Here is a 27,820-nt window from a genome sequence, read left to right as displayed (position 1 = left end):
ATCATTGAAATGCAAATCAAAACTACAATGAGACACCACTTCTTACCTACTAGAATGCTATAATAAAAATGAAGGACACTAACAATTGAGGAAGTGAAATAACAATGATGTGGAAAAACTGAAATACTCATGCATTGTTGATGGGATATGCAGCCATGCTGGAAACCAGTTTGGCAGTTTCTTAAAATGTTGACAATACATTTACCATATGACCTAGCACTTTCACTCCTAGCTGTCTACCCCAAAGGAAAAAAACCTATGTCCACACAACACATGAATGTGAATATTCATAGCAGCTTTATCCATAATAGTCCATAGAGTGGAAACACATCAAATATCTATCAATTGATGGGAGAATTAAAAACTGGGAGTGATCCATACAATTTAATAGAATTTAGCACCTAAAAAAATTAAATATTGATACATGCTACAACATAGACGACAAAAGCATATTAAGCTAAGTGAAAGAAGACAGATACAAAAAAACCACAGGTTGTATGATTCCGTTTTTATAACATCCAGAAAAGACAAATCTGTAGAGTCAGTAAGTCAATTAGGTGTTGCCTGGAGTTGGGGAGTGGGAATAAGGGGTGGTATTGATGAGCATGAGGGATTTCTTAGGAATTATAGAAATGTTCCAAAACAAGATTGTGATGATGGTCACACAAGTCTAAAATTTTACTAAACATAATTGAACTGTACACTTAAAACAGGTGAATGTTACGATATGTCAATTACACCTCAGTAAAGCTGTTTAAAAACAAAAGAATGTTAGCGGTGTGGCCTTACTGGCCCCTAATCAGTCTTGTTCTTTGTTTTATTTATTGCTTCCTTTAGTGCTTACACTTATCAGTTCCACTCAGAGACTCCAAGAGACACTGGCTGAAATCTACCAGACTCCAGAACTCTCAACAGCTGAGGGAAAGAGTGACCCTCTCCTGAAGGCAATGGGGATTCTTAAGGTGCACTCCAGCATCTGCTATAGGAGGTACACGCATGTGATGCACCTGAGTGATTTCAGGTAGTGCTCCACACATCTCAGCAAGACCCAGGGCCTGCAGCTAGTTCTGATAGCTTCAGAGAACAAGCTGCTGCATCCTGGGTCACAGGGCCAAGTGCGTTTGAAGCATTGATAGTCAGATCCCAAGTAGAAGGTGAGTCTACAACACGGGATGAGGTAAAGACCCAGAGTGGGGTTTCAGACCAAATCATTTCTGGAGTACTACTTCCAACAATTGCAGAAAGCATTCTGTTAAGTGTTTATGGTATGTTCACCAACATACACCATATGCTGCACCATAAAACAAGTCTCAGTATATATCCAAAGATCAAAATCATACAGAGTATATGCTCTGGCCACAATAGTATTTAATTATAAAGGCATAACAATAAGATATCTAGAAAATCCACAACTTTAGAAAACAGGCAACATGCTTCTGATGAACACTTGGGTCAAAGAAGAAATCACAAGGAAATATTTTAAACATCATTAACTGAATGATGATAATCCAGCATTAAAAGGTTGGATACAGCTAACATAGTGTTTACAGAGAAATTTACAACTTTAAATGTCTGTAGTGGAAATGAACAAAGGAGTAAAGTTAATTATCTATGATTTTATCATAAGAATCCTGAAAAAGAAGAGTAAAATAAACCCAAAGTTAATAAATGTAAGTCAATGAAAAAATAATGAAAATCATGAAATAGAAAAATGAACAAACAACAGAGACAATCAATGGTCAATTTTTCTGTACTCCATGCACAATAGTTATGAGGTAGATTCAGGGAAGGGCAGAAAGATAACAGAGAGCAGGCAGAAAATCTTTCTGGAGTGAAGGAAATGATCTATATCTTCTTTTGGGTGGTACTTAAATGGGCATATATGACTGTCAAGGTTCACTGACACTGAACACTTGAGATCTGGGCATTGTAATGCATATAAATTACCTCTCGATTTTTTAAAATAGAAGAAAGTGTCTTGGGGAGCTTATGATGGAGATATTTGGGCAGTTCTGGGGCATAGGCTTCAAAAGCACTTACAGCATCTTCAGTTCAGGAATTTGCTGAGAATTGCTTTGCAGGCAAAAATATGGGATAAGTTCAAACATCTATGATAAAAGTCATTGTGGCATGCAACTAAAAATCCCTACTCTTGTGGTACAGGCCATATCATTAACTGGTTATCACTAGAGAGATTTCCTTCAATGATGTTCTTCATCTAGGAACCCAGAGCTCTCCAGGGGAAAATGGCAATTGAAGTTTTGGATATACTGAGTTCGAAAGAAAGTCATCTCCATGAAGCTTAGTGATTGGAGCTGTCACCATTGCAAATTTCTAAATTTTGCAAGATAGCAGCAACATTTCAAACGATACTCTGACAGAGGAGATAATGGGCTAACATAGATTTCCCTCCAAATGTATTTATTGTACAAGAACAAAATTCACATTTCGCTGGGAGATTTCTCCCAGTCTAGATTAAGATCACAGGTTGCAGATCCCAGACAGCTGGTATCAACTGGCCAGTGTCCTGTTAAGGCTAAACCCAAGACTCTTTATCACACTGCAGCATTAAGATTGGATTTCTCCTACTGTTCCTGGGAAGAACTAGATATAGCCTAAAGGTCAGTATTCTTCTGAGATAAGGGATCCTGCAGGAGGAGAGAGCAATGAGTATGTGGCCAGAGTACAAACTGATATGACCTGGGCCAGAAGCCACAGTGCATAAAGCTTCAGACCTGCCACAGGGGATGAGGTGACCAGCACCCTGATTACTCTTTCCACTTTTTAACAATCTAACAAATGGCTAGAGCTTTTGCATTTTTTTTTTCAACTACCACTGGCAGTGGTGGGGACATGGAATTTTTGCAAAACAGAGGGTGGAAGAAAATAAGGGATCTGTGTGAATACATAAGCATTTGACCACCCTTCTTAGTCCCCTCCTGGATCACCCTAATCAGATCTGCTCTCCAGCATCTTCTGTTTCCTGGCGAGTGATTCCTGCTACTTTGGATTGGCCATGACGGGCTGGAGCTGCCTTGTGACAGGAGCAGGAGGGTTTCTGGGTCAGAGGATCGTCCGCCTGTTGGTGGAGAAGAAGGAGCTGAAGAAGATCAGGGCGTTGGACAAGGCCTTCAGACCAGAGCTGAGGGAGGAATTTTCCAGTAAGTAAACTTGAGTCATGGGTGAGTGGCTCCATCTTAAACCCTCCATGCATGCTGGGAGGTGGACCTTGTCTAGCAAGTTATGGAACATTGTAGTCAAATCAAAGCCAATCCCACATCCACAGTAATCAAAAAAGAAATATTAAATAGTATAAAATGGCATAGTGGGAAAGATACTGGATGTGATGTCCGGAGACTGGATTCTGGCCCTGACCCAGAACTTGAGAGGCAGCTGCCTCAGCCTCCACGCATTTTTTTCTTCTCATCTAAAAACAATCCCACATCAGTTCTCTTTCTTGTCTTCGTTTGTTCTGAAGCATTTTGTCTTGCCAATTGCTGTGCAACATTCACAAAAACCACTATTTACCTGGAGACCTCACCAGTGAGTCCCTGTCTGTCTAGACTTCCCCAGGCTTTGTTTTGTTTTGTAGCATCCTTAGCATCTTTAGTGAAAGCAACATAAAAGGAAATGGAAAAAAAAAAAAGATGAGTATATAAGTGTGTGTGTGTGTGACAGAGAGAGACAAATGAGGGGGAGAATCACAAAGAGAGAATGAGAAAGACAGAGTGAGAGAGAGACAGCATCAGTGAGAGAGAGAGAGAGTGCGCACAAGTGCACAGCACAGAGCAGAAACAGAGTAAGACGCAGTATGAGGCCAGACTTGCCTCATTTTGATTTCACATATATGGCTTTTTTTTTTAAACCATTTGTCTCTGTTATCACCAAAATAAACTGACAGCAGAATTTGAAGGAGCAACTTCTTGTGCAAATAGACCCAAGAGGGAGTTAGAAGAGGGGTCACAGGCCAGACGCGGTGGCTCATGCCTGTAATCCCAGCACTTTGGGAGGCCAAGGTGGACAGATCACGAGGCCAGATGTTTGAGACCAGCTTGGCCAACATGGTGAAACCCTGTCTCTACTAAAAATACAAAAATTAGCCGGGCGTGGTGGCGTGCCCCTATAATCTCAGCTACTCAGGAAGCTGAGGCAGGAGAATCACTTGAACCCGGGATGTGGAGGTAGCAGTGAGCCAAGATCACGCCACTGCACTCCAGCCTGGGTGACAGAGCGTGACTCCATCTCAAAAAAAAAAAAAAAGAAAAGAAAAGAAAAAGAAGTGGGGTAACATCCAACTGAACTAAGAACCCATCAAGGTACAGAAACGTGGCGTGACTTGCCAAGAACATCTGCTTAATGTGTCACAGAGCTCAGACGAGAGCTTCATCCAGAGGCTTCATCACTTGGCCCTGGAGCTAATACTTGGCAAAACGGGTCTTCAGTCTCTTCCTTTGCCTCCATGTGTATCCCAAACCAATTCCCTGTCATCTTCCCCAACCCAAAGGATTGGGGGGACGGTGTGTCTACATGTGGGCTCTGGCTGCCCAGAGGGTCCTGCCCTGTGCACAGAGAAGCCCCCCATTGACCGCACTCTGGGACCACACCCAACAATCTACTCTTCTTTCACTCTTCTCTGACCTCTGCAATCCCATTTCCTCCACTCTCTGTTTTAATGGTGTCTTTGATAAACAAATATTAACGCACAACCAATATTAAATGTTTGTAATCCTTGTGTCTCAGCAATATTTGCAATCTAGCATCTGATATCAGGAAAAAAGCAATGCTCAGCCTAGAGGAACAGTTACCCTATAGTGAAAATGCAAGGGGCATAATGGATGGGCAGGGGTCTGTATGAAGATAAAACAGAGAATCATTTCAGTGTTCTTTCTGTGCCAGGTACTGTGCTAAAGGTTTTGCATGTGCTGACTCATTTACTGTTCATAACAACCTTATGAGATTGGTAATATTATTGGCCTTATTTCTTACAGATGACGAGACAGAGAGGTTAATCAACTTGTCCAAGGTGCCTCAGTCAGATTATGGCAAAGCTGGATTTGAACCTAGACAGTCTAGTGCAGCTTCTGTGCTCTTAAGCTGTAGTTGTCTAGCAGCTTCTCTAGACCTCCCTCTAGCTCAAGTCATGCCATAAAAGCAACTGCATTTAGTCTACATAAAACACTTGCCAAGTCCACAGTGCCTTGGAGAAGGAGGAAGCTATGGCTTCATCAACAAAGTCCCCTTTCCTGGTCCTTCTAGATCCCTGCAAACTCATTGGGGAAGAGTCCTTTTCTCTCTGCTTTGGAGTTCTTCTGCTTTGACATAGCAATTCCTTTGAACCAGTCTTTCTGAAGTTGACAGCAAAGAAGCAGAGGAAGGGAGTAGGAAGAGCAGAGGTGGAAAAACAACCAGAGAAAATTCCACTCTCAGGCTGTCACCCACGTCCTCCCCAGCAGCCTCTTCCCTGCCTCCCCCCACTGCAGGGCCTTCTTAGAGTTGCCTGACAAAGGGAAGGGTCTGGAAGTAGACAAAACATGGCAGAGGCATCAGGAGAGCAAATAGTCCTGCGTGTACCCCAGGAAGGAATTTCTCCAACCTTGAATTTTTCACTCTGAATTTTACTATCACTGTTCTTTAGCCTTTGTTGCCAGTTTCAGTTAAACTGGCTTATTCTTACTCTTTCTCAGAAAAGTTGATTCTAAACAGCCGGTCCTGCACCTGGGGTACAGGGTACAAAAATGACAGGTGGGATGGGCAGATTTGAGCCTTCACTAGAAGCCTGACCTTAGGTCTCTCCTTAACCTCTCTCAGCCTCAGTTTCTTCACCAATAAAGTGGGACTCAGAATAGCTACCTCATGAGATAGAGATAAAAGGAAAGAAGCAAGCTGTGGGCTGTATGCAGATTATAAAGCACAAATGAGTATAGAGTATTTATCTGAGCTCCTTGTAGCATGGTGTTCATTTTGTGACTAATTCCAGGTGACAACTTTGCTGGCAGCATCACTACCTGTGGATTTCAGAGGAGCCTGAAAACATTGATGTTGTAACCACTGCCCCTGGCTAGACAGCTGGGATGTTAGTTCATCGGTGGCTAACTCATGGTCAGCATCTCTATCTGCTTTTGATGCTATTTAATAAGAGTTTTTAACAAAATTAATCATTTCAATGAAATTCATTCATTCATAATTCATCACTTTATCATTTTATCTGTAATTCCTAAGTCATGGCTCCACTCTCCTCCCAGTTGCTCAAGCAGGAAACTGTGGGGGTAATTTTATCTTCCCCTTTTCCTCTCAGCCCAGCTCCAATAGGTACCAGGACCTTCAAGGTAAGGTCTGAAATTCCAATCTGGTGTATCTCTCCTCTCCTCTGCTTCCACTGCTGGACCCTGCCTCCAGCCCTCATCTAAACCTTGGCACAGACATTCTGATTAATCTCTTGATCACCTGGCTTTCTCATATTCCCTATACCGGTCCATTTTATATCCTCAAGCCAAGGTTAACTTCCTACACCACAACTCTGCCTCTGTTTCTCTTTTTTTTTTTTTTTTTTTTCTTGAAACAGTGTTTTGCTCTGCTATCCAGGCTGGAGTACAGAACCATAATCTTGGCTCACTGCCACCTTCACCTCCTGGGCTCCATCCATCCTCCTGCCTCAGCCTCCCAAGTAGCTGAGACTATAGGCACTATAGCCCGGGTAATTTTTGTACTGTTAGTAGAGACAGGGTTTCACCACATTGTCCAGACTGGTCTCAACTTCCTGGGCTCAAGCGATCCACCCGCCTCAACCTCCCAAAGTGCTGGCTGGAATTACAGGGGTGAGCCACCATGGCCAGTCTGTTTTTCTACTTCTTTTACGTATAATTAATAGCTTTTATTTGGTATGATGCCAGAGACCCAAAATCATTATTCCTGGTTACATATAGAATTAAATTAAAATATTTTCCTCTTATACCCAACTCTCTATAATCACCTTACTCCCCTTAAGAAATATGGTGAGCTTCCCATGGCTCTAGCAATGCTTATATTCCAAGCACACTTGACAACGCACTGTTCAGATTAGTTTCCTGGAATGAGGTGAGGTACAAACAAATATTTGCTCTTTCCCAATCAACCGCTACGCATGCTGATTTCTGTGCCTTTGTTTACTTGTTCCTTTTATGGAATGTACACCCTCCACTCTAACACCCCTACTCTAACCATCCTTGAACACCTATGAAACATCACCTTTATCAGAAAACTTCCTAGCCAGATCCAGAAATCCTTGCAATGACCTGACCCATGTTGATACGAAGCTCCAGAACACGACCAAGCTGACAGTGCTGGAAGGAGACGTTCTGGATGAGTCATGCCTTAAAAGAGCCTGCCAGGACGTCTTGGTCGTCATCCACACCACCTCTATCATTGATGAATTCTGTGTCACTCACAGAGAGTCTATCATGAAAGTCAATGTGAAAGGTATAGTATCCTGGGGAGGCGATGGAGCAATGTGGGAAAATGCGAATCAGAAAGAAGGACAGGATGGAAAGAGAAGTTTCTCCACTGAACACCTGCTGTACTCTGGGCCAAGTGCCTTTGCTGATCACTACCAACTAGGGAGTTCAAGACTGCTAACTTTAGTTTTTTAGATGATAAAACTAGGGCTAAGAGATGACAAGTAACTTGTTCCAGGTTCCCCAGGTAAGTAAGTAAGTAGGAGAGTTAGACTTTAAACTCACTGCTGTGTGACTCCAAAGACTGTGGAAGCTCTTTCAACTGTGGGTAGAAGTGCGAAGGGGAGTGAGAGTGATGGAGGAGGACAAAGTGGGCCTTTCATGCTTTATTCTGTATACCCCTGTACCACTGGTTTAAAGAAATAAGCATGCAGGCCTGGCGCGGTGGCTCACGCTGTAATCCCAGCACTTTGGGAGGCCGAGGTGGGCGGATCACTTGAGGTCAGGTGTTCGAGACCAGCCTGGCTAACACGGTGAAACCCAGTCTCTACTAAAAATACAAAAAATTAGCCTGGCATGGTGGTGGGTGCCTGTAGTCCCAGCTACCTGGGAGGCTGAGGCAGGAGAACCGCTTGATCCCGGGAGGCAGAGCTTGCAGTGAGCTGAGATCACACCATTGCACTCCAGCCTGGGCAAAAAGAGCGAAATTCCGTCCAAGAAAAAAACAAACAAACAAACAAACAAAAAACTTTCTCCTGAGAAGCAACATTTTTAGATTTATTTTATTTTCCTACTGTTGTCATGGATACCTGGTAGCTCCGAGTTCAATATTATGTATAATCATAGAAGACAACTTTTCTGTTACAGAACAATTATTTCTGTGATTCCAGCCTTCCCATATGTGGTATCAGATTTGTATTTTACTTTTTTGTCCTATACATTCTATTATTTCTGGCTATTGCCTTAAACACCTTTCAGAAGTAGGATATGTTTGAGTTATAACAAAAAAAATCACATTTCTCTCCACAAGAGATAACCTACTTCTGGTGATGTTGAACCTTTCCTGCTGGAAAGAATGGAGTATTCAAAAGGTGACAATCTGACCAGAGATAAGCACATGAGCTTTCAACACAGACTGGGGATGAAGTCCTGGCTTTGCCCCCATGATTTGGGGGTAATTTAACTCACCTTGGTAAGCCTCAATCTCTAGTTCTACAAAACGGTGATAATAGAACTAAGATATCATTGCAAAGTTGAGAGAGTGAAATGAGAGCTATGTAAGGCACTGTTCCTATTTGGCTCAATAAACATCACTTCTTAGAAACGGTGTCCATATCATGTGGTCAAAGGACCACCCCGTTCTCCCCGCCACCTAATTCCTTGTAAGGCCACCCGGATAGTACAAATTTCAGCTCAGGGCTCTTTCCATATTGCAGTGCTTTCTCTAAACTGACTGTGAAGATCATCAGATTTAGAGATGAAAGGGCTTTGTAGGTTGCAAAGAGAGATAAAGACAAACATAGGCCATCTCCAGCTAAGCGGAGCAGAAATAGGGTTCTCATGTTCACCTTCTGCTTGTGCCTCTCCCTATAACCTCTGCAGCCCCCATGACGATCCTTGGGATGACCTGTCTTCAAGCAGTCCTCCAGCCCCAGAAGCGGGGCAGTAACAGAGCATTATCTTCAAAGGGATATTTATGAGAACACCTTGAAAGAGCAGAGGGACTGTTCAGAGCAGGCTCTCAGGTAGAACTCTACTGCTGGCCTCTCTTGTTCCAGGGCCATGGCTGTGACGGTCAGCACCTCACCAAAGCACAGGCACCTGCTGCATGTGGAGCCTTTCCCAATGTCTGAGGGGCTTACACTCATTTGAGGGGCCACAGAGGGAGACGGACACATACCATCCCCCATTTTCATTCCTCTTGAGCTTCCCCCTATCAAGGTACCAACCAGATGCTGCAAAATGTATAAGTTCCAGACACTTTAATATATCCTTGGTTAAAACTTTAGTTGAAAACACAGCATGCGGCCAGGCATGCTGGCTCACACCTGTAATCTCAGCACTTTGGGAGGTCGAGGCGGGTGGATCACCTGAGTCCAGGAGTTCAAGATCAGCCTGGGCAACATGGCGAAACCCTGTCTCTACTAAAAATACAGAAATTAGCCAGGCAAGGTGGCGGGCGCCTATAATCCCAGCTACTCGAGAGGCTGAGGCAGGAGAATCGCTTGAACCCGGGAAGCAGAGGTTTCAGTGAGCCAAGATTGTGACACTGCACTCCAGCCTAGGTGACAGAGTGAGACTCTGTCTCAAAACAACAAACAAACAAAAAAGAAAACAGCATACAAAATAAGATCATGAAAAACCTAAAAAGGAGCAGTCGACATAAGCAGCTTTGAAATGCAATCTCCTGGGCTAACATTATCCTTTGTTGTGACAAAAAGGAAGTTACAGATTAATTAAAAAATTGTAACAATGGCTACAACATTCCTGAGGTGGGGCAAAGACCGCATTTGTATTAGATATACGCATATTCTCATTCTTGTTAGCTTAAGATTTATTCCTAGATTCATTTTTTCTGCAAGAAGTTTTCTGAAATATTTCACTAAATTTAAAAATAATTGTTGTGAAATGTAACACTTCATCTCAGGATTCACAGCTTGTATGTACATTTGTAGTAGTAAACGACACTTACTAAAAAGGTATGTTAGAGAAAATAGACTGTCCTAGAAAACAGACTTTTCTCATCAGTCTTACATATTTTTTGCTTTGATTACTTTGACCTTGTTAAAAACAATCCAGCTAGCCTGTAAGTTCTGGACATAAGGTTTTTTTTTTTTAATTTTTTATTTTTTTACTTTTTATTTTTTAGCTTTCATCACTTTATTGTTAACCAATGAATATTAGAATATTATCCAAAATTAGAGATATAATTGTAACTTAATTGTACAATACAAAATTATGCTAAAGGTAAAAGCCTACTGGGATTTACCAAATACTCATTAGTGTATTTTTACCTGGACTATGTGAATATGTGCTTGCGACTCCTAATGATAAGTTGTAATTGGTTTGATCTCTATGAAAATCCATATTGCAAATGGTTCTTGTTTAGAAAAATTCACTCAGCCTTAAAAAATGGATTAAGTCCATTTTAATCCTAATCTACAAATAGATCATAAGCAGCAAAATATAACTGATAATTTTTCAATACTGTATCAAACTGATATAGCTATGGTAGTGCACATAATTCAAAATGAGGAAAATTAACAAAAATCCAACGAAAGTTCAGGTTTTTATCTGTTATGGCAATTGCTTTAAAGTGAACATTTATGTTTCAAAACATGAATAGTACGGTCCACCATCCATTCCTTTGATGTACTGCAAGTAGGAACATTCTCTTCCATAGGATTCTGAAGCATGTCCACAAACATGGTACAACAGTCACTTTAAGGTTAATCAGCTATGTTTTGTCCTACAACGTTCAAAAAATATGTTAAACGCAACCTTTCCTTTTCATAATGTCTGTCCAGATTAATCCTTTTAAAGTCAGCAAAATCAAAAAAGCACAAGAGACAATTTCAGACACAAGTTGAATCTACTATGCATAAAAACGTTTAATAAAATGGCAATTTTAATAGATAAATGTAAATTTGAGTGCGTAATACCAAATGGAAAGTAGCTGAACCACACAGAGAAAACAAGGCTTTACATATCTCCAAATTTAGTTGTTTTACAATAAACAACGTATTAGAACATGTGACTATTAGAACCTCCTCCCAATTGGAAAGATTTCTTCAGTAAGATATAAATGAAATTAATATAAACTAAAAATTATAATTTCTAAAATAGAATTAACAAACCAAATTTAAGCATCTTTAATTAGAGATTGAAAAAAAAGAAGCACAGTGATCTAGAAACCAAATATACTGAGTATGTAACTATCATATCAGCGTACAGACATTCTTCATATGCTACAAGGTTAGCATCTCTCTCTCTCACACACACACACACACACACACACTCTCTCTCTCACACACACACACTCTCTCTCTCATTCTCTCTCTCACTCTTCCTCAGTCATACAGCACCCCTCCAGGATGATAGTATACCAGTGAGGAACTTACAATCTTAATACAAATCAGAATCCCACGGTTCGACTCAACGAAAAGGCAGTTAAAAATTTAGCACTCTAGATATTCTGAGGGAAAATAAAATATCAAAAGTATTTATTGATGATTGAGGCTATCATTATGAATTATAAAACATATAGCTACACACTCCACTGTGTTTGAAGAACCAGTCATTGCCGGTGTAGTAGTGAGGTAGTATTGTTGTCCCCTCCTCGAGACTGATGTTTTTATATGCTGCCCTTCCAGAAAGGTCCAAGTTTTAAAAAATCATTAAAATCAGTTACCAACAAATGTGTATTTTCTTTTATTAATCATTTGTTTTTTTAAAATAAGTCTAGAAAAGAACGAAACTTAAAATCTTGCAGACGCTGTTTCATCAATAAACTCTCCTAGGGAACTACTACTGCTGTCTGAACCTCTGTGAAATGGTAGGCAAGAAAAAGCCATCAAACGATTACAGGAGATAAAACACCAATCAGTGTAGCTATTAAAGTTGACTGTGATTAAATAACCAAATATCAAATATCCAATAAGGTAATTAAATTTGGATTTAAACAAACTAACCACCAGCTGTACATACATTATTAAATATTCTAATGTCTTTCCTGATTCATAGGCATATTCTACATAATAATCAAAGACTGTCCACTGTGCTACTTCCATCATTTTAAACACTGACTGATCTGTATGATGGCGGAATTATGGCCATTTTAAATTGCCTTTTAAATAAATTCCCTTTTCTTTTTTTGAATTGTATATATATATCTATATATATAATATATATTATATTTTTAAAAATTTATGTTGAGACCAATGAAGTATATTAACTTCAATATTTTTCTTTAATGAGAATATGATATTGCATATTTGAGACAAAGTTTTAACATATAGATTATATCTATTTTACTAATGCTCACTTTAATAGATAAAACCCAAGTTGGATAATAAACCACAGATTATTGTAAAATTTAGAATTATCTACTCAAATAACAAGTCACCAAATAAAATCAAATAAAAAATGTTAATAAAAAGTATATTCTTATTTCTGTTTGGGGGATGGGATGCATTTCACACCACTAAGCCACATGTTTCTGTTTAAGGTTTATAAATTACACTGAAATAAGCAATCTTTCATATTGAGAGATTCAAATTGTATTAAATTTAAAATGTTCATTGATTTGAGCATTGAGAACATCAGGTGATTAACCTAATGATGCTTTCAAGGAGAAACAAGTGAAACACTTCATAATCCTTGGTAGTGGCACTAAACCACATTCATTAATAGGAGAAACATAGATCAGAAGTAGTTGTTCATAGTTGAATTAATTTACATGTTATCTACTGAATTAGACTTATTATGGCAACCTAAAATAACAGCACAGATGAGCTCTCAAAAGACAATGAGTTTATTTAAACAAAGGATTGCAAACAGGAATGCACTGGGTATAGCAAGTCATAGGTACATCTGAGAGGTTGGGGTAGGGGGAAACTTTTAAAGGCAAAAAGAAGTCAAAAGCTTTGAACCGGAAAGGGTAAATAAGTAGGGACAGCTGGAATCCATGGGTTGTGGAACAATGCATGGTGAAACAGCCCTTATCGTTTAAATAAAGAAGCAAAAGTGAATGGCAAGATGTGGTCTTATAGTTGGGGCATGACTATTTCAGATTTTGATCGGGTGGTGAGGTTCTTGATGACTATGGTCATGGGTGTCTCTGGTGGGGTGTAGACAAGTGCAGTTGGAGAAGTGAGAGTGTTGAGGGTGTTGGGTGGATAATCTGTGTGGATGCTAGAATTGCTAAGAACTGTGGCAGTAGTTGGGTGTGGGGAAGCATGAGAGGTGAGAGCTAATATTATCACTAAAAATCAGGGTGTGGGAAGTATGGGGTATGATTATGTGTTGAGCAGATATGGTGAGAAGACTTTCTAGGTTGTTGAACACCTCTAGTGTTGGCTTATTGGATAGAGGGAGGGGAGCACTGATTGGAAGTTGTAATGGTGACCTCCTATATCTGACTATCTACTATGTAGAGTGGGAAATTGAGATTTAGATTTGCTGTATTGAAAATACAATGGTTTCTTGAGGAAGTAGCCAGAGAAAGAGGCAAATGGATGTTCACATGGTTATTGAAGATGAAAACTGACATTTGGATACAAATTTCAGGAAGATTTGAAGATAAATCTTAACTATAAAAGTGAGTTATGCCAGAGAGAATAATATTGTGATAAGGACCGGTCAAATGAACATTGCTTTAGGTGTGTCTGACAAATTTCTATTTCTTGATTACATGATGTATGCCTTATAATATTTTCTTAACCAACTCCTTTATTTTGTTTGGTTTTCTGTATTTGTGTATGTGTGTTTTTTCTTCCATTTTAAAATTACCATAAGAAAACTAATAAAACACTCAAAAAATGAGGGAAATACTTTATATTTCATGAAAAAAACTTAACATTATAAGTATGTTAACAGCTTTATTTGTAATTGTTTTATTTCCTCTCCTTTACTTCCTCTCCCTCCTCACTTCCCATGTCCAATCTTTCCTCCTCCTTCTTCTTCTTCTGTTTTGAAACTGAGTCTCGCTCTGTTGCCCAGGCTGGAGTGCAGTGGTGCCATCTTGGCTCACTGCAACCTCCACCTATCAGGTTCAAGCAATTCTTTTGCCTCAGCCTCCCTAGTAGCTGGGAGTACAGGTACATGGCACCACACTAGGTTAATTTTTGTATTTTGGGTTACTGGTGTGAGCCACTGCTCCCGGCCCCATGTCCAATCTACCCCAAAGTCTGACCTGGATTATGTAATCACCATGTGGCTTGTTTGTGGTTTTACATAAGTCGAATCCATGAAGCAGAGTATGTAATACTTCAAGCTCAGTCTGTTGGTTGAAGTAAGTTGTAAGGCAATGTCCCTGGATAAAAGGGGATGGGTAAGAGACTGCACATCATGATGGGGGAATGGCACATGTGTTCAGCAGAGAGAATGGCTGGAAGCTATTTTTACAGATGCACAACTGTACCTGACAAACTATCAGATTGACAAATGTTCAAAAGCTTGACACTATACCCTGCTGGCAAGTTTGTGAGGGAAAAGGCATGTTTGCCAGTGGTGATGAAAAATGTTACAACCTCTATGGAGGGAATCTTGAATATCTAATAAATTTAAAAACACATTTACTCTGTCTTTCAAGTAGTCTTATAAGTAGCTAGGACTCAGGTGTGTGCCACCACACTTAGTTAATTTCTATTTTTTTTTTATTTTTGTAGAGATAGGGTTTCACTATGTTGCTCAGGCTGGTCTTGAACTCCTGGATTCAAGGCGACTCTCCTGCCTCAGCCTCTCAAGGTGCTGTGATTACAGGCGTGAGCCACTGTTTCTGGCCTATACTTCTCTGTGACCACAGTAATCCTACTTCTAAAAATTAACCATAAGGTCTATCAGCAGAATTATCCAACTGAAGAAGTGAGAAAAAAAGAACAAAAAAGAAAAGAAAGAGATCCTCAGGTACTGGAGGAACAATATCAAAAGGTCTAACAGATGTGTAGTTTGGGTCTCAAAATGAGGTGAGAGAAAGAATGGGACTGATTTTTGTTTTTGAGGCAGTAATTGTGAAATTATTCAATTAGGTAAAAAGCTGAAAAATTACAGATTCAAAAAGCTCATGGAACTTCAAGGAGGCTTAAAAACAAAGAAAGTTATATGTAGATGCCTCACAATCAAACTGAAAATTAGGACAAGGGGAAAAAAATTAAATGTAGCCATAGGATGCAGGACAGAAAACGCTGGTACCTTAGTAGCATCAAGCACACCCGATTTTGATTACTCTCATCGTCCTCCAGTAATACAAACAGGATGATTTGGAGAAATTGTTGATTCTGGGACTGAGGCTGGAAATATATAAGATGAACCTGGGGCATCTCATAATGTCAGAGTGAGTTTCCTTTCCCATGAAAAATGAAGTAAAACAAAACAAACACCACGATGGGGCACGTGAAAGGGTCCAGGAGGCAACTGAAAACGCTTGTGATGGCCAAAACAGCAACAGTTTGAGCAACAAAACAAAGAAGGATCAAACTGTAACCCCACATAGAAAAATAAATATCCAAGATTCCATACTGCTATGAAGAAAAAACTGAACACATACATTCATGAGGGGGAGAATAGACACATCTGTGTGGAGTAAGTCCACATAATTTACATGGATAATCCACCCACAGGGAAGTAGAGCACAAGTCCACACTCCTTAAAGGTGGACAGCACACAGGGACTTTTTCTAAAGAGTCCAGCATGGAAAACGTGAAAAAGGCTGAATTCACAGTGGAGAAGGCTGATGAAGTGGAGCTGGAAGGTCATGAAGGAGGGGAGCCCATGCTTGTATATTTGAGATAAGAACTATCACAAGGACTCCCTAAAACCCACAAGAGATTATGGCACATCCTACATGCTTTACACCATCAGCAGGTCTTACACACTTTGCTCATTCTGCATGGCCATACGTATTTCTATAACTGCATTTTCTTGAAGACTGCAGCATTCCAGATAAAATGTTCTCGCAAGAACATATGCCTAGCAATGGCTGTCTGCACCAATAAGCTAATGCCAACTCCTGCAATCAGCTGCTGTGACCAATACATTTATTACCAAGCAGCTTCTGTGGACTTCTTTTTCCCTTTAAAAGTTTCTCCTTACCCCAACCTCTCAGGATACACCTGTGACTTGTTATACCCAGTGCATTCCTGATTCCAATCCTTCATTCAAATAAACTCATTGTCTTTTGAGAGCTAATCTCTGCTGTTATTTTAGGTTGCCATAATCAGTCTAGTTCAATAGATAACATGTAAATTAATTCAACTATGAACAACTACTTCGGAACTATTTTTCCTCTATGGGTAAACATGGTTTAGTGCCACTACCAAGGATTATGAAGTGTTTCACTTGTTTCTTCTTGAAAACATCATTAGGTTTATCACCTGATGTTCTCAATGCTCAAAGCAATGAACATTTTAAACTTAATAAAATTTTCACTCTGAAAGATCTCTTTTTTTTCAGTGTAATTCATAAGGTTTAAACAAAAGCATGTCACTTAGTAGTTTGAAATCCATCCCCCAAACAGAAATAAGAATATACTTTTTAAAAAAAATTTTATTTCATTTAATTTGATGAACTATTATTTGAGTAGATAACTCCAAATTTTACAATAATATGTAGTTCATTATCCAACTTGGATTTTATCTATTAAAGTGAGCACTAGTAAAAAAGATATAATCTATAGGTAAAAACATTTCTCTCTTTAAACATGTAATATTATACTCTTATTAAAGAAGAACAACATTTAAGTTAATATACCACACTCCATTGGTCTCAACTAACTTAAAAAATTTAAAAATTAAAAAAAATAGCCCTCAAATTGTGAAAAGAAAGTTCATTTAAAAGGTGCTTATCTATACAATGTTATTTATCTGCTGAGTACCCTTAAACAAATCATTTTTCCAGCAGTCCATTATCAACTCTGCTTGCTCATCTGGAAAATGCAGTCATGGTGGGATAGCGTCCTTGTAGAATGATATAAGCACTAAATTCGTTATTCTATGTAATGCACCTAGAACAATGCCAAGCATGTTTCCGTGCTTTTAAAACTGTTAGTCCTTCTCATTTCCCATAAAATATTTCCTTGGTAATCGTCCCTTTCCAGGTGATATGTACAAAAGTAATACAAACAGCACTCAGTGGAAGGTCTTTGCAACTGCTTCTCACAATAAATCTGGACTAAAGTCCCATGCCTAAGTTCTTACTGAGGAAGGGGACAAAGCCAGCCCAGATCTTCAGTAGAAGCAGACGGTGTGAAGAAAGCTTCTTCCTGACTTCTCCTCCATTTGCAACAGCAGCTCCTCCAGACTGTCTTCCATGTCGTCTGACTGCTGCAGGCACTGGCAAAGCTCACAGATGAGGAAAGCTCCCAGGGTGGCATCTTCCAGGGTATCTTTGATGTCCGTGTTGATCACATGCACAGGCTGCAAGGTCTGCTGTTCTCTGGAACACAGATCTTCCACCACTGTGTCATAGACACTCTCCTCACAGGTGAAGATGACATCAAAGAAATCAGTGCACTCCTGAAATCTTTCTGGACCGGGCTTGATTCTCTCATTTCTTCCCAAGATGTGTAAGATTCCATTGCAGGTGTAACATTCTCTATCTTTCCTGAGGAGGTCATTGTACATCTCCTTATATGTTGTTGCAAAATCATAAACTACAGGATGACCGGGTCTTGGTCCTGGTAGCCTCACATGAGATTCCGTTCCGAAAGACCGGACACTCAGCCCTTTTCTCCTGAGGATGCTGTGGGCCTCCATGCTCCTGTTGATGTTGCTCACACACACCACAGCCACCCTGAGTGAGGAGGAGAACATGATGGCGGCCACTGGGAACCAGAGAGACACAGACACCTCAGCTGCAGCACGGACTCTGAGCCAAGGAGACGACCACCTGTAGCCAGGTCTTCCAAATGAGCTAATGTGGACGCACAGGAGGCAGGTTTATATTGAGTCACCTTAATTAGTGGGTGGAGACTTCATGACTTCTGGATTGATTAGGTTGTGATAATGGACTCCTAACTCATCACAAGAACCATCAAGATGATTAAATTACCTCAAGCAGTAACTCTCAACAAAGGTGGCACCACCCAGTCCGGATTCATTTAAAATCTGGAGTTTGCTCTGTTGGTTCTCCTAGTGAATGGGGGCTGCTATTGACAATGGTCAAGACAATTAAGCTTCCTGCAAGCATGTCATAGGACTCTCCAGGGACCTTCAGACATGAAATTGGATGATAAACATGCTGAGAATTTCCAAGGCCGCACCCTATTTAATGATAAATTACAAGTATTGTCGCTTGTTTTAATTTTCATAATGTTCAAGAAGTGCAGTTGCATAAATCATAGGACCACTGTATATAGCCTTGTCCAGAAACTCACAAATTTTTTTCACCAATGCAAAAAGAATCCCATTCTGAACAACACATCTGCTTATGCTATTTTAAGAGTTATTGAACACCACATTTTTCTGCATTCGATATTATTGAACTCATAATGATTCTTCAGGGAATGCAGGAATTGATGCAATCCTCTGCCTCCAAGTACAGCTGTGTTTGAGCTTTTCCACACTTAAATGCAATGTTTAGAATTTTTTTAGTAGTTGTATAATTTATTAAGAAAATAAAGAGATTTTAAAATTATGAATGGGGTTTCAAAAAATAAGATAATCATGTCTCTTTTGAATTGATTAGATTTTGATAATGGACTGCTACTCACAAATACCATCAAAATGATTAAATTCCTAATTCAGTAACTCTCCACACAGGTGGCCCCACCCAGTCAGGACTGATGTATAGGTGAGCTCACCCTCACCTCACCCAGCCCAATTTTACTTGTTTTTATTAATCTTTCTTAAATGTATGTATAGCTCACATTCATTTCAGATCAGGGGTATCACTTTTGTCCCTGGTGCAGGGACAAAATCTATCTTTGAAGCAACATACTGTATTTTTCTACGTCCCTCTTACAGTGATTCTTACATTGCAAATACAGCAGGTTCTCAAATAACATCCTTTTTTTTTTTTTTTTTTTTTTTTTTCCCTTTTTTGAGACACAGTTTCGCTCTGTTAACCTGGCTGGAGTGCAGTGGTGCCATCATGGCTCACTGCAGCCTCAAACTCCTGGGCTCAATCAGTCCTCCCACTTCAGCCTCCTGAGTAGCTGGAACTACAGGTGTGTACCACCATGTCTGGCTAACTTTTTTTTTTTTTTTTTTTATAGAGGATGGGGTTTCACCATGTTACCCAGGCTGGTCTCAAATTCCTGGGCTCAAGTGATCCACCCGCTTCAGCCTCCCAAAGTGCTGGGATTACAGGCATGAGCCACTGTGCCCAGCCTCAAATAATATCATTTTATTATAATATTAATTTAAAAAATTTCTGGCAGACCAATGTCTGCATGGGGTTTGCATATTCTCCCCATGTCGGTGTGGGTTTTCTCTGGATACTCTTGTTTCCTCCCACATCCCAGAGATGTGCAAATTAGATGAACTGACATCTTTACGGTCCCAGTGCGAGGCTGTGCCCTGTGCCCCGGATGGGGTCCTGTCCAACATTGGGTCCTGCCTCGCACCTAGAGCTGCCAAGATAGGTTCCAGCCACCTGCCACTCTGAACTGGAATCATTGGGTTGGAAAATGAGTGAATGAATACAAATTATTGAAAAATAAAAATTCATAAAACATGCAGTAATCATACAAATGCAAGACAATAACGATGAGAGTACAAAATAGATCAGCCAGCCTGTAGTGTCTGTCATTATTGATTTTTTAACTGTGTAGTAGTAGGAGGTGCTCCTTACAATTTTTTCTTTGCAAACATTTATTCCTTGGTTTAACTTAACCACAACTGCGACCACCATCACCCACTGATTCACCAAAAATTAGGTGAATAATAATCTTACTAGGTTTTATTAGGCTTTCTTAATTGTATGTACAGCTCACTTTTGTTTCTAAGTTTAATATTCTAAGTGTGTTGAATCTTTATTTAGAAATTTGGTGATGTTTTTGTGACTCTTGTTCATATCAATTAGCCTATGATAAAATTAATTTTATCATACATATTTCACTTGAAGTCATCGTTTTGGGTTTGGTGGCTCACGCCTGTAATCCCAGCACTTTTGGAGGCTGAGGCGGGGGGATCACCTGAGGTCCAGAGTTCGAGAACAGCCTGGCCAACATGGTGAAACCCTGTCTCTACTAAAGAAATTAAAAAAAATGTGCCGGGCATGGTGGCGGGTGCCTGTAATTCTGGCTACTCCAGAGACTGAGGCAGGAGAATTGCTTGAACCTGGGAGGCAGAGGTTGCAGTGAGCAGACATCATGCCATTGCACTCTAGCCTGGGCAAGAAGAGCCAAACTCCATCTCAAAACAAACAAACAAACACACAAACAAATTAGGAAACACCTTAAAGTTTCTCAAAGTGTGTTCTTAGACTAGCAGCAGTAGCATTAATTGGGAAATTGTAAAAAATGAAAATGTAGACCCCAAACCAGTGAATCACAAAGTCTAGTGGTGAACCTCAGAGGTTTGTGTTCTTTTCTTCCCATTTCCATGAATTGTTCAGGTTCACATAAGTGATAATGTTTGGAAAGTCTTCTCTCTAGTAGGTTTCTCTGTGGGGAACACAGGAGATAAACTGCCTGAATTGCTGTGTATCTTTCCTTCACCCTGACACAGAGGCCACATCGTGGCTGGGTACAGCATTGCTGGGCTGTAGTCCTTTCTCTCAGTAGTCCTTAACTGCCATGCCACTGTCTGTTCCAGCACGGGAGATAAAAAGTCTAATTCCAGCATCATTCTTCTTCTGTAGATAAGATGCTCTTTTTAATTGGATGTTTGTAAAATGTTTCTCTTTCTCCTTAGTGTTCAAAATTTTTACCAGCAGATGCCTCAATGTTTCTTATTTCTCTTCACTCTAGTCCAGTATTTCTCCATTTTTTCATCAATCCCCACTTACGGAGCCTTTTTAGACACTTTTTCCTAATTGCCGTCTCATACAATTTTAATAGCACAGGTATATTTTATATTTGTTTATGTACTGTATTTGTGCTTTGTACATAAAGAGAGTGAGATTTTTATTCACTCCCCCAAGAACCAATATTTGCCCCATTAGGGACACTATCACCTCCTTTTCACCTCTGTTGAGAGAGCATGGTTTAACCTGAAACAGTGAGCCTTTTGTTACACTTCAAGGAATAATCTACTATTCTTGGTTTAATTATTGTCTTCTCTCCATTAATACCTTTTACTGCTTGTGACACTTTGTTATTCTTCATTTATCCTCCAAGTCCCTTATCTTTTCCTCATGGTTTCTTATATTTTTGCTTCTTGTTTTGAAATATTTGTGAAATCAAATTTGGATCTCAAGGAAGACCATCCCTTGTCTCAATTCACTCACTAAATTATTTATTAGTTTGGCCTCAGAAAGGATGGCCCCCTTGAATTTTTTTAATAGGGTTGTTTTTTTCTTGTAAATCTGTTTAAGTTCCTTATAGACGCTGGATATTAGACCTTTGTCACATGTATAGTTTCCAAATATTTTCTCCCATTCTGTAGGTTGTATACTCTGTTGATAGCTTCTTTTGCTGTGTGGACACTCTTACGTTTAACTAGATCCCACTTGTGAATTTTTCCTTTTGTTGTTCCTCTGGTGTCTTTGTAATGAAATACTTGTGCTTTCCCCTGTCCAGGATGGTATTGCCTAGGTTGTCTTCCAGAGTTTTGATAGTTTGGCATTTGACATTTAAATCTTGGATCTACCTTGAGTAGATTTTTGTATATGGTATAAGGAAGGTGTCAAGCAGCAATCTTCTGCATGTGGCTAGCCAGTTATCCCAGCACCATTAATTGAATTAGGGAGTGTTTTCCTCATTGCTTCTTTTTGTCAGGTTTGTCGGAGATCAGATGATCAGGTGTGTGGCCTTATTTCTGGGCTCTCTATTGTACCATCAGTTTATGTGCCTCTTTTTGTACCAGTACCATGCTGTTTTGATTACTGTAGCCCTGTAGTATAGTTTGATATCAGGCAATTTAATGCCTCCAGTTTTGTTCTTTTTTCTTAGGATTGCCTTGGCTATTCAGGCTCTTCTTTGGTTCTTTATACATTTTAAAATAGTTGTTTTTTTGTTCTATAAAGAATGTCATTGGTCAGTTGATAGGAATAGCGTTGAATCTGTAAATTGCTTTAGGCAGTATGGCCATTTTAATGATCCCATCCATGAGCATGAGATTTTTTTTTCCATTTTCTGTGTCTTCTCTGATTTCTCTGAGCAGTTTTTGTAATTTTCATTGTAGAGATCTTTCACATCCCTGGTTAGCTGTATTTCTAGGTATTTTATTCTTTTTGTGGCAGTTATGAATGGGACAACCTTTCTGATTTGGCTCTTGGCTTGGCTGTTGTTGATGTACAGGAATGTTAGTGATTTTTGTGTTTTAATTTTGTATCCTGAAACTTTGCTGAAGTTGTTTATCAGCTGAAGGAGCTTCTGGGCCAAGACTATGGGGGTTTTCTAGATATAAGATCACATCGTCTGGAAATAGAGATAGTTTGTCTTCTTCTCTTCCTAATTTTATTTCTTCCACTTTTTCTTTCTTTCTCTTGCCTGATTTCTCTGGCCAAGACTTCCAATACTATGTTGAATAGGAGTGGTGAGAGAAGGCATCCTTGTTTTGTGCCAGTTTTCAAGGGGAATGCTTCCAGCCTTTGCCCATTTGGTAAAACGTTGGCTGTGGTTTTGTCATAGATGGCTCTTATCATCTTGAAGTATGTTCCTTTAATACCTAGTTTATTGAGAGTTTTTAACATGAAGGGGTTTTGAATTTTATCAAAAGTCTTTTCTGCATCTGTTGAGATAATCATGTGTTTTTATCTTTAGTTCTGTTTATGTGAGGAATTACATTTATTGATTTGCATATGTTGAATCAACCTTGAATCCTGGGGATGAAGCCTACTTGATTGTGGTAGATTAGCTTTTTGATGTGGATTCATTTGCCTACTTGATTGTGGTGGGTTAGCTTTTTGATGCTGGATTCATTTGCAAGTATTTTGTTGAGGATTTCTGCATCGATGTTCATTAAGGATATTGGCCTGACGTTTTCTTTTTTTTGTTGTGTTTCCACCAGGTTTTGGTATCAGATGATGCTGGCCTCATAGAATGAGTTGGGGAGGAGTCCCTTCTCCTTAATTTTTTGGAATAATTTCTGTAGGAATGGTAACAGCTCTTCTTTATACATCTGGTAGAATTCAGCTATGAATCCATCAGGTCCTTGGCTTTTTCTTGTTGGTAGGCTATTTATTACTGACTCATTTTTGGAGCTGATTATTAGTCTGTTCAGGGAATCAATTTCTTCCTGGTTCAGTCTTGGGAGGGTGTATATGTCCCGGAATTTAATCATCTATTCTAGGTTTTCTAGTTTGTGTGCATAGTGGTGTTCATAGTAGTTTCTGATGATTATTTTTATTTCTGTGGGGTCAATGGTAACATTTCGTTTGTCATTTCTAATTGTGTTTATTTGGATCTTCTCTCTTTTCTTCTTTATTAGTCTAGCTAGTGGACTATTTATTTATTTTATCTTTTTTTTTTTTTCAAAAAACCAACTTCTGGATTCACTGATCTTTTAAATGGTTTTTCATGCCTCCATTTCCTTCAGTTTAGCCCCTCTCATTTTGGTTATTTCTTGTTTTCTGCTAGCTTTGGGATTGATTTTTTTCTTGCATCTCTAATTCTTTCAGTTCTTTCAGTTGTGATGTCAGGTTGTTAATTTGAGAACCTTATAACTTTTTGATATGGGCATTCAGTACTATGAATTTCCCTTTTAACACTGCCTTACCTGTGTCACAGAGATTCTGGTATGTTATATCTTTATTTTCATTAGTTTCAAAGAACTTCTTGATTTCTGCCTTAATTTCATTATTTTCCCATAAGTCTTTCAGGAATATGTTGTTTAATTTCTATGTAATTTCATATTTACCCAAAAGTCATTCAAGAACATGTTGTTTAATTTCCATGCAATTTCATGGTTTTGAGCAATTTTCTTGGTCTTGACTTCTATTTTTTATTGTGTCATGGCCTGAGAATGTGTTTGGTTTCATTTTTGTTCTTTTGCATTTGCAGAGGATTATTTTATGTCCAATTATGTGGTTAGTTTTACAGTATGTGCCATATAGTGGTAAGAAAAATGTATCTTTTCTTTTTTTTGTTTCAATATTTTATTCAAGTTTTTTTTTAAGTTATGTTAATTACAGCATTTCAAGGGGAGGATCTAATTCCATACAAAATGGAAGACTCTAAAATGTACCCATTAAACTGCTAAAAGACAAATTGAGTGGTGAGAATACAACAGAAGTCGAATTTAGATTCTGAGTGTCGTCACCATGTGATTGCAATCACACAGACAATTCCATGCTTATAGCTGGAACTCCTGGAAGCTATTTCATATTCTGGTGTCAGGGCAAAAATTACAACACAAGAAGGAATAAGTCCTGAATTATTGGCTTCATCACATTCCTTAAATATTGGGTGGTTTTTGCAAATTGTGGCTTTCCAATCTACTTTAAACCTACAGACACATTGGCTTAAGATATATTGTCATGTAGTCTCAGCCTCTGATTCCCAGAGCCCAGTCTCTTCAGGACCATAGCACCCCACTGCTGGTCTGGCCCTCCACATTCAGTCTACTCTGATGCCTTTTCTAATGCAACTAATTGCTTTTGAGTCTCCAGCACCATCTCAAAAAAAATAAAAAATAAAAAATAAAAAAACCTTTTCAGTTTCTACTTACCCATAACCTGTAAGTCTCCCCTACAGTGCAAGGAGTGTGCTAAGAAAACTAGTTTTTCATTTTAATTCTTACTCTCCACAGCTCCCAACAACAGGGGATGTGAAATGACAGGGGAAGTGTTAGAGGCATCTGTTTCCTAAAACCATTATCACTCGCAGGCTTAGAGAATACTTCACAATGTTGGTCATTTACCACTTGAAGGTAAACTAACTCCATATTTTCTCTGCCACTAGATTAATTTTTGAAAAGATGAGACTGTCTCTCCAGAAACTCAAATTGCACAGAGACTGTAAAAGGAGCCAAGAGTACAAAAATAAGCAAATAAAAATGATCTTTTGCCCAGGATTTTTATTCCTTCTTCAAGGGAAGACGCTCTGGATACCTCCATGAGCTTTGCTTTCACACAGCTCAGGGGAGGCTGCAAGGTCCTCCCCATGCAGGTGTTACCAGCAGAGGGCACACTCCCCCCACCCCCGTCCCCGCCCCGCTTCCTCCACCAGGCTCCACAGGAAACGCCAGTGCAGGGTTTGGAATACTAAGTAGAAGGAAGGTTTATCACCATCACCCCCTCTTTACATAACTGGGTACATGGAGTCACAACCAGAATTGGAAGCAGCTTGCCTGGAGAACACACAGTCAGGAAAAGTGTGTGGGTATCCAGAAGCTCCCCAAACCCACTATTTGCTCAGTGACTCTAGGGATTTAGTTTTACTAGTCAAAGTTTTATTAGTCTTCAACAAAAAAGAAAAAGTTTTATTAGTCTTTAACAAAATGAGAAAAATACTAGCAATTGCATGTATATATTTGAGTGTGTATTGCCTATATACAACTGTGAATGTGTGTGTGTGATGTGAATTCTTCCACTGCCCTTTTGTGCCTAAGGATTGGGACTGTCCATATTCTCAGAGTGTAGTTTCCTGATTTTTTAGTTTTAAATACTCTGTCTTTAATGGTATCAATGAAAAAAATCATAATTTTGCAATATTCTTACTTGTCAAAATATAAATGATAACTCTAGGTTCTTTTCCAAAATTAAAGTATACACACACACACACACACACACATCCACAAAACCCAAAAGTCTAGAAATTCTTCCTCTCTAGAGCCCAAATGTTCATTTCTTTTTATTTTTATGTTTTTCCTATGGCTGTAGCATGGCCCCAATCTCAGTCAGAGCCACAGAAGAATACAACACTCAGTGGTAACCTGAGTGTGTTACAACCACTGCACTTGGGAGTGGAGATGGGGCACATGGATCTGTGCACGTGGCTGTGGCCCCATGGGGATATTTCCTGACACTGACAGCATACTCTTCATGGGCAGGTACCCAACTTCTGTTGGGAACCTGTGTCCAAGCTAGTATGCCAGGCTTCATCCACACCAGCATCATAGAGGTAGCCAGGCCCAACTCCTACAATAAGATCATCCAAAATGGCCACAAATAAGAGCCTCTGGAAAACATATGGTCTGCTCCATACACATAGAGCAAAAAGCTTGCTGAGGAGGCTGTGCTGGCAGCTAATGGGTGAACACTGAAAAATAGCAGTATCTTGTACATTTGTGCCTTAAGACCCACGTATATCTATGAGGAAAGAAGCCCAATCCTTTCTGCCACTACAAATGAGGCCCCATTACAATGGGATCCTGTCAAGTGTCAGCAAGTTATCCACAGTCAACACAGTCTATGTTGGCAATGTGGCCCGGGCCCACATTCTGGTCTTGTGGGCCCTGCAGGACCCCAAGAAGGCCCCAAGAATACGAGGCCAGTTCCACTACATCTCAGACAACACGCCTCACCAAAGCTATGATAACCTTAGTTACACCCTGAGCAAAGAGTTTGGCCTCTGCCTTGATTCCAGATGGAGCCTTCCTTTATCCCTGATAGGCTGCATTGGCTTCCTGCTGGAAATAGTGAGCTTCCTGCTCAGGCCAATTTATACCTTGTGGACCAGCACAAGAAGACCCTGAAGTCCAAGACTTAGTGATTTAAGGATGACAGAGACGTGCATGTGGGTGTTGTTAGGAGATGTCATCAAGCTCCACCCTCCTGGCTTCATACAGAAGGTAACAAGTGCACAAGCCCAGGTCCTGCCTCCTCCCTTTCACACAATGGCCAACTTATTGTCTTCCTTGTGTCATCAAAACCTGTGCAGTCACTGGCCCAACCAGAAGCTTTCTGTGCTAACCATATACCAAAGAACAGACAATGTGATTTGCCGTTACCGAATATCAGTGGCTAATTCTGAACAATTTGGGGTCTCTTTTAACTTGAGAATCTCTTTTGACTACCAGAGCTCCATTTCCCCTCTTAAATGAGAAAGCGTTTCTTTTTTTTTAATCTCCCATTTCTTCACACAGTTCAATGAAAAGAGCAATAAATGCTTTAATGCTTAACCTGGAGGTAGGTGTGGCTTCTGTTAATACATACTTTCCTCCTTTCCCTTTCATTTCCAGGTATCACCACCTCCAATTTAGAAGAGTACCATGAAACCAGGATTTAGGGGTGGGCAGAGTAGTGGGAGGGTCAGGAAGGGTGGATGAAGGCTGAATAAGCTCTAGTATGTTTCAGGCATCTACAACCTGACCTACATATGACATACATTACCTCATTTAATGTGAAACCTCTGATGTGAGGTGACTATTTCCATTTCATCGGGAGGAAACTTGTTCATGGTCACGCTAAGTGATTAGTGACTAGATCTGCTACCAGGGAGTCAGCCTTGAAAGTCCTTATCTTTCCACTGAAACACTCAGCCTGAATTTGTCTTGTCAGTGGCACAGCAGAGCACTGGAGCATGGGGTGCCGTTCCTTGGGAGAGCCCCAACTCCCTTGGGTTACCTCCTTCTTGCCCTATTCCATGCAGGGGACTCCCTAGAACCCAAGAGAATCCCTCAGGG

General features: G+C 39.8%; 1 protein-coding gene and 1 pseudogene across 1 annotated transcript; one reads left to right on the top strand and one right to left on the bottom strand.

The window, feature by feature from the left end:
• Positions 1 to 2,859: 2,859 nt before the first annotated feature.
• LOC102123700 (RNA polymerase II subunit A C-terminal domain phosphatase SSU72 like protein 2) lies at positions 2,860 to 23,798 on the bottom strand. The gene has a single exon (XM_065547044.2). The coding sequence runs from the start codon at positions 17,957 to 17,959 to the stop codon at positions 17,375 to 17,377; it is 585 nt and encodes a 194-aa protein (XP_065403116.1). The 5' UTR covers positions 17,960 to 23,798; the 3' UTR covers positions 2,860 to 17,374.
• On the top strand, positions 17,961 to 26,890 carry LOC102124084 (3 beta-hydroxysteroid dehydrogenase/Delta 5-->4-isomerase type 1-like; annotated as a pseudogene).
• The last annotated feature ends 930 nt before the right edge of the window (positions 26,891 to 27,820 follow it).

Source organism: Macaca fascicularis, chromosome 1 (assembly GCF_037993035.2).
Source record: "Macaca fascicularis isolate 582-1 chromosome 1, T2T-MFA8v1.1".
Lineage (NCBI taxonomy): Eukaryota > Metazoa > Chordata > Mammalia > Primates > Cercopithecidae > Macaca > Macaca fascicularis.
Note: the sequence above shows the minus strand (reverse complement) of the source record. Positions and strands in the feature narration are given on the sequence as shown.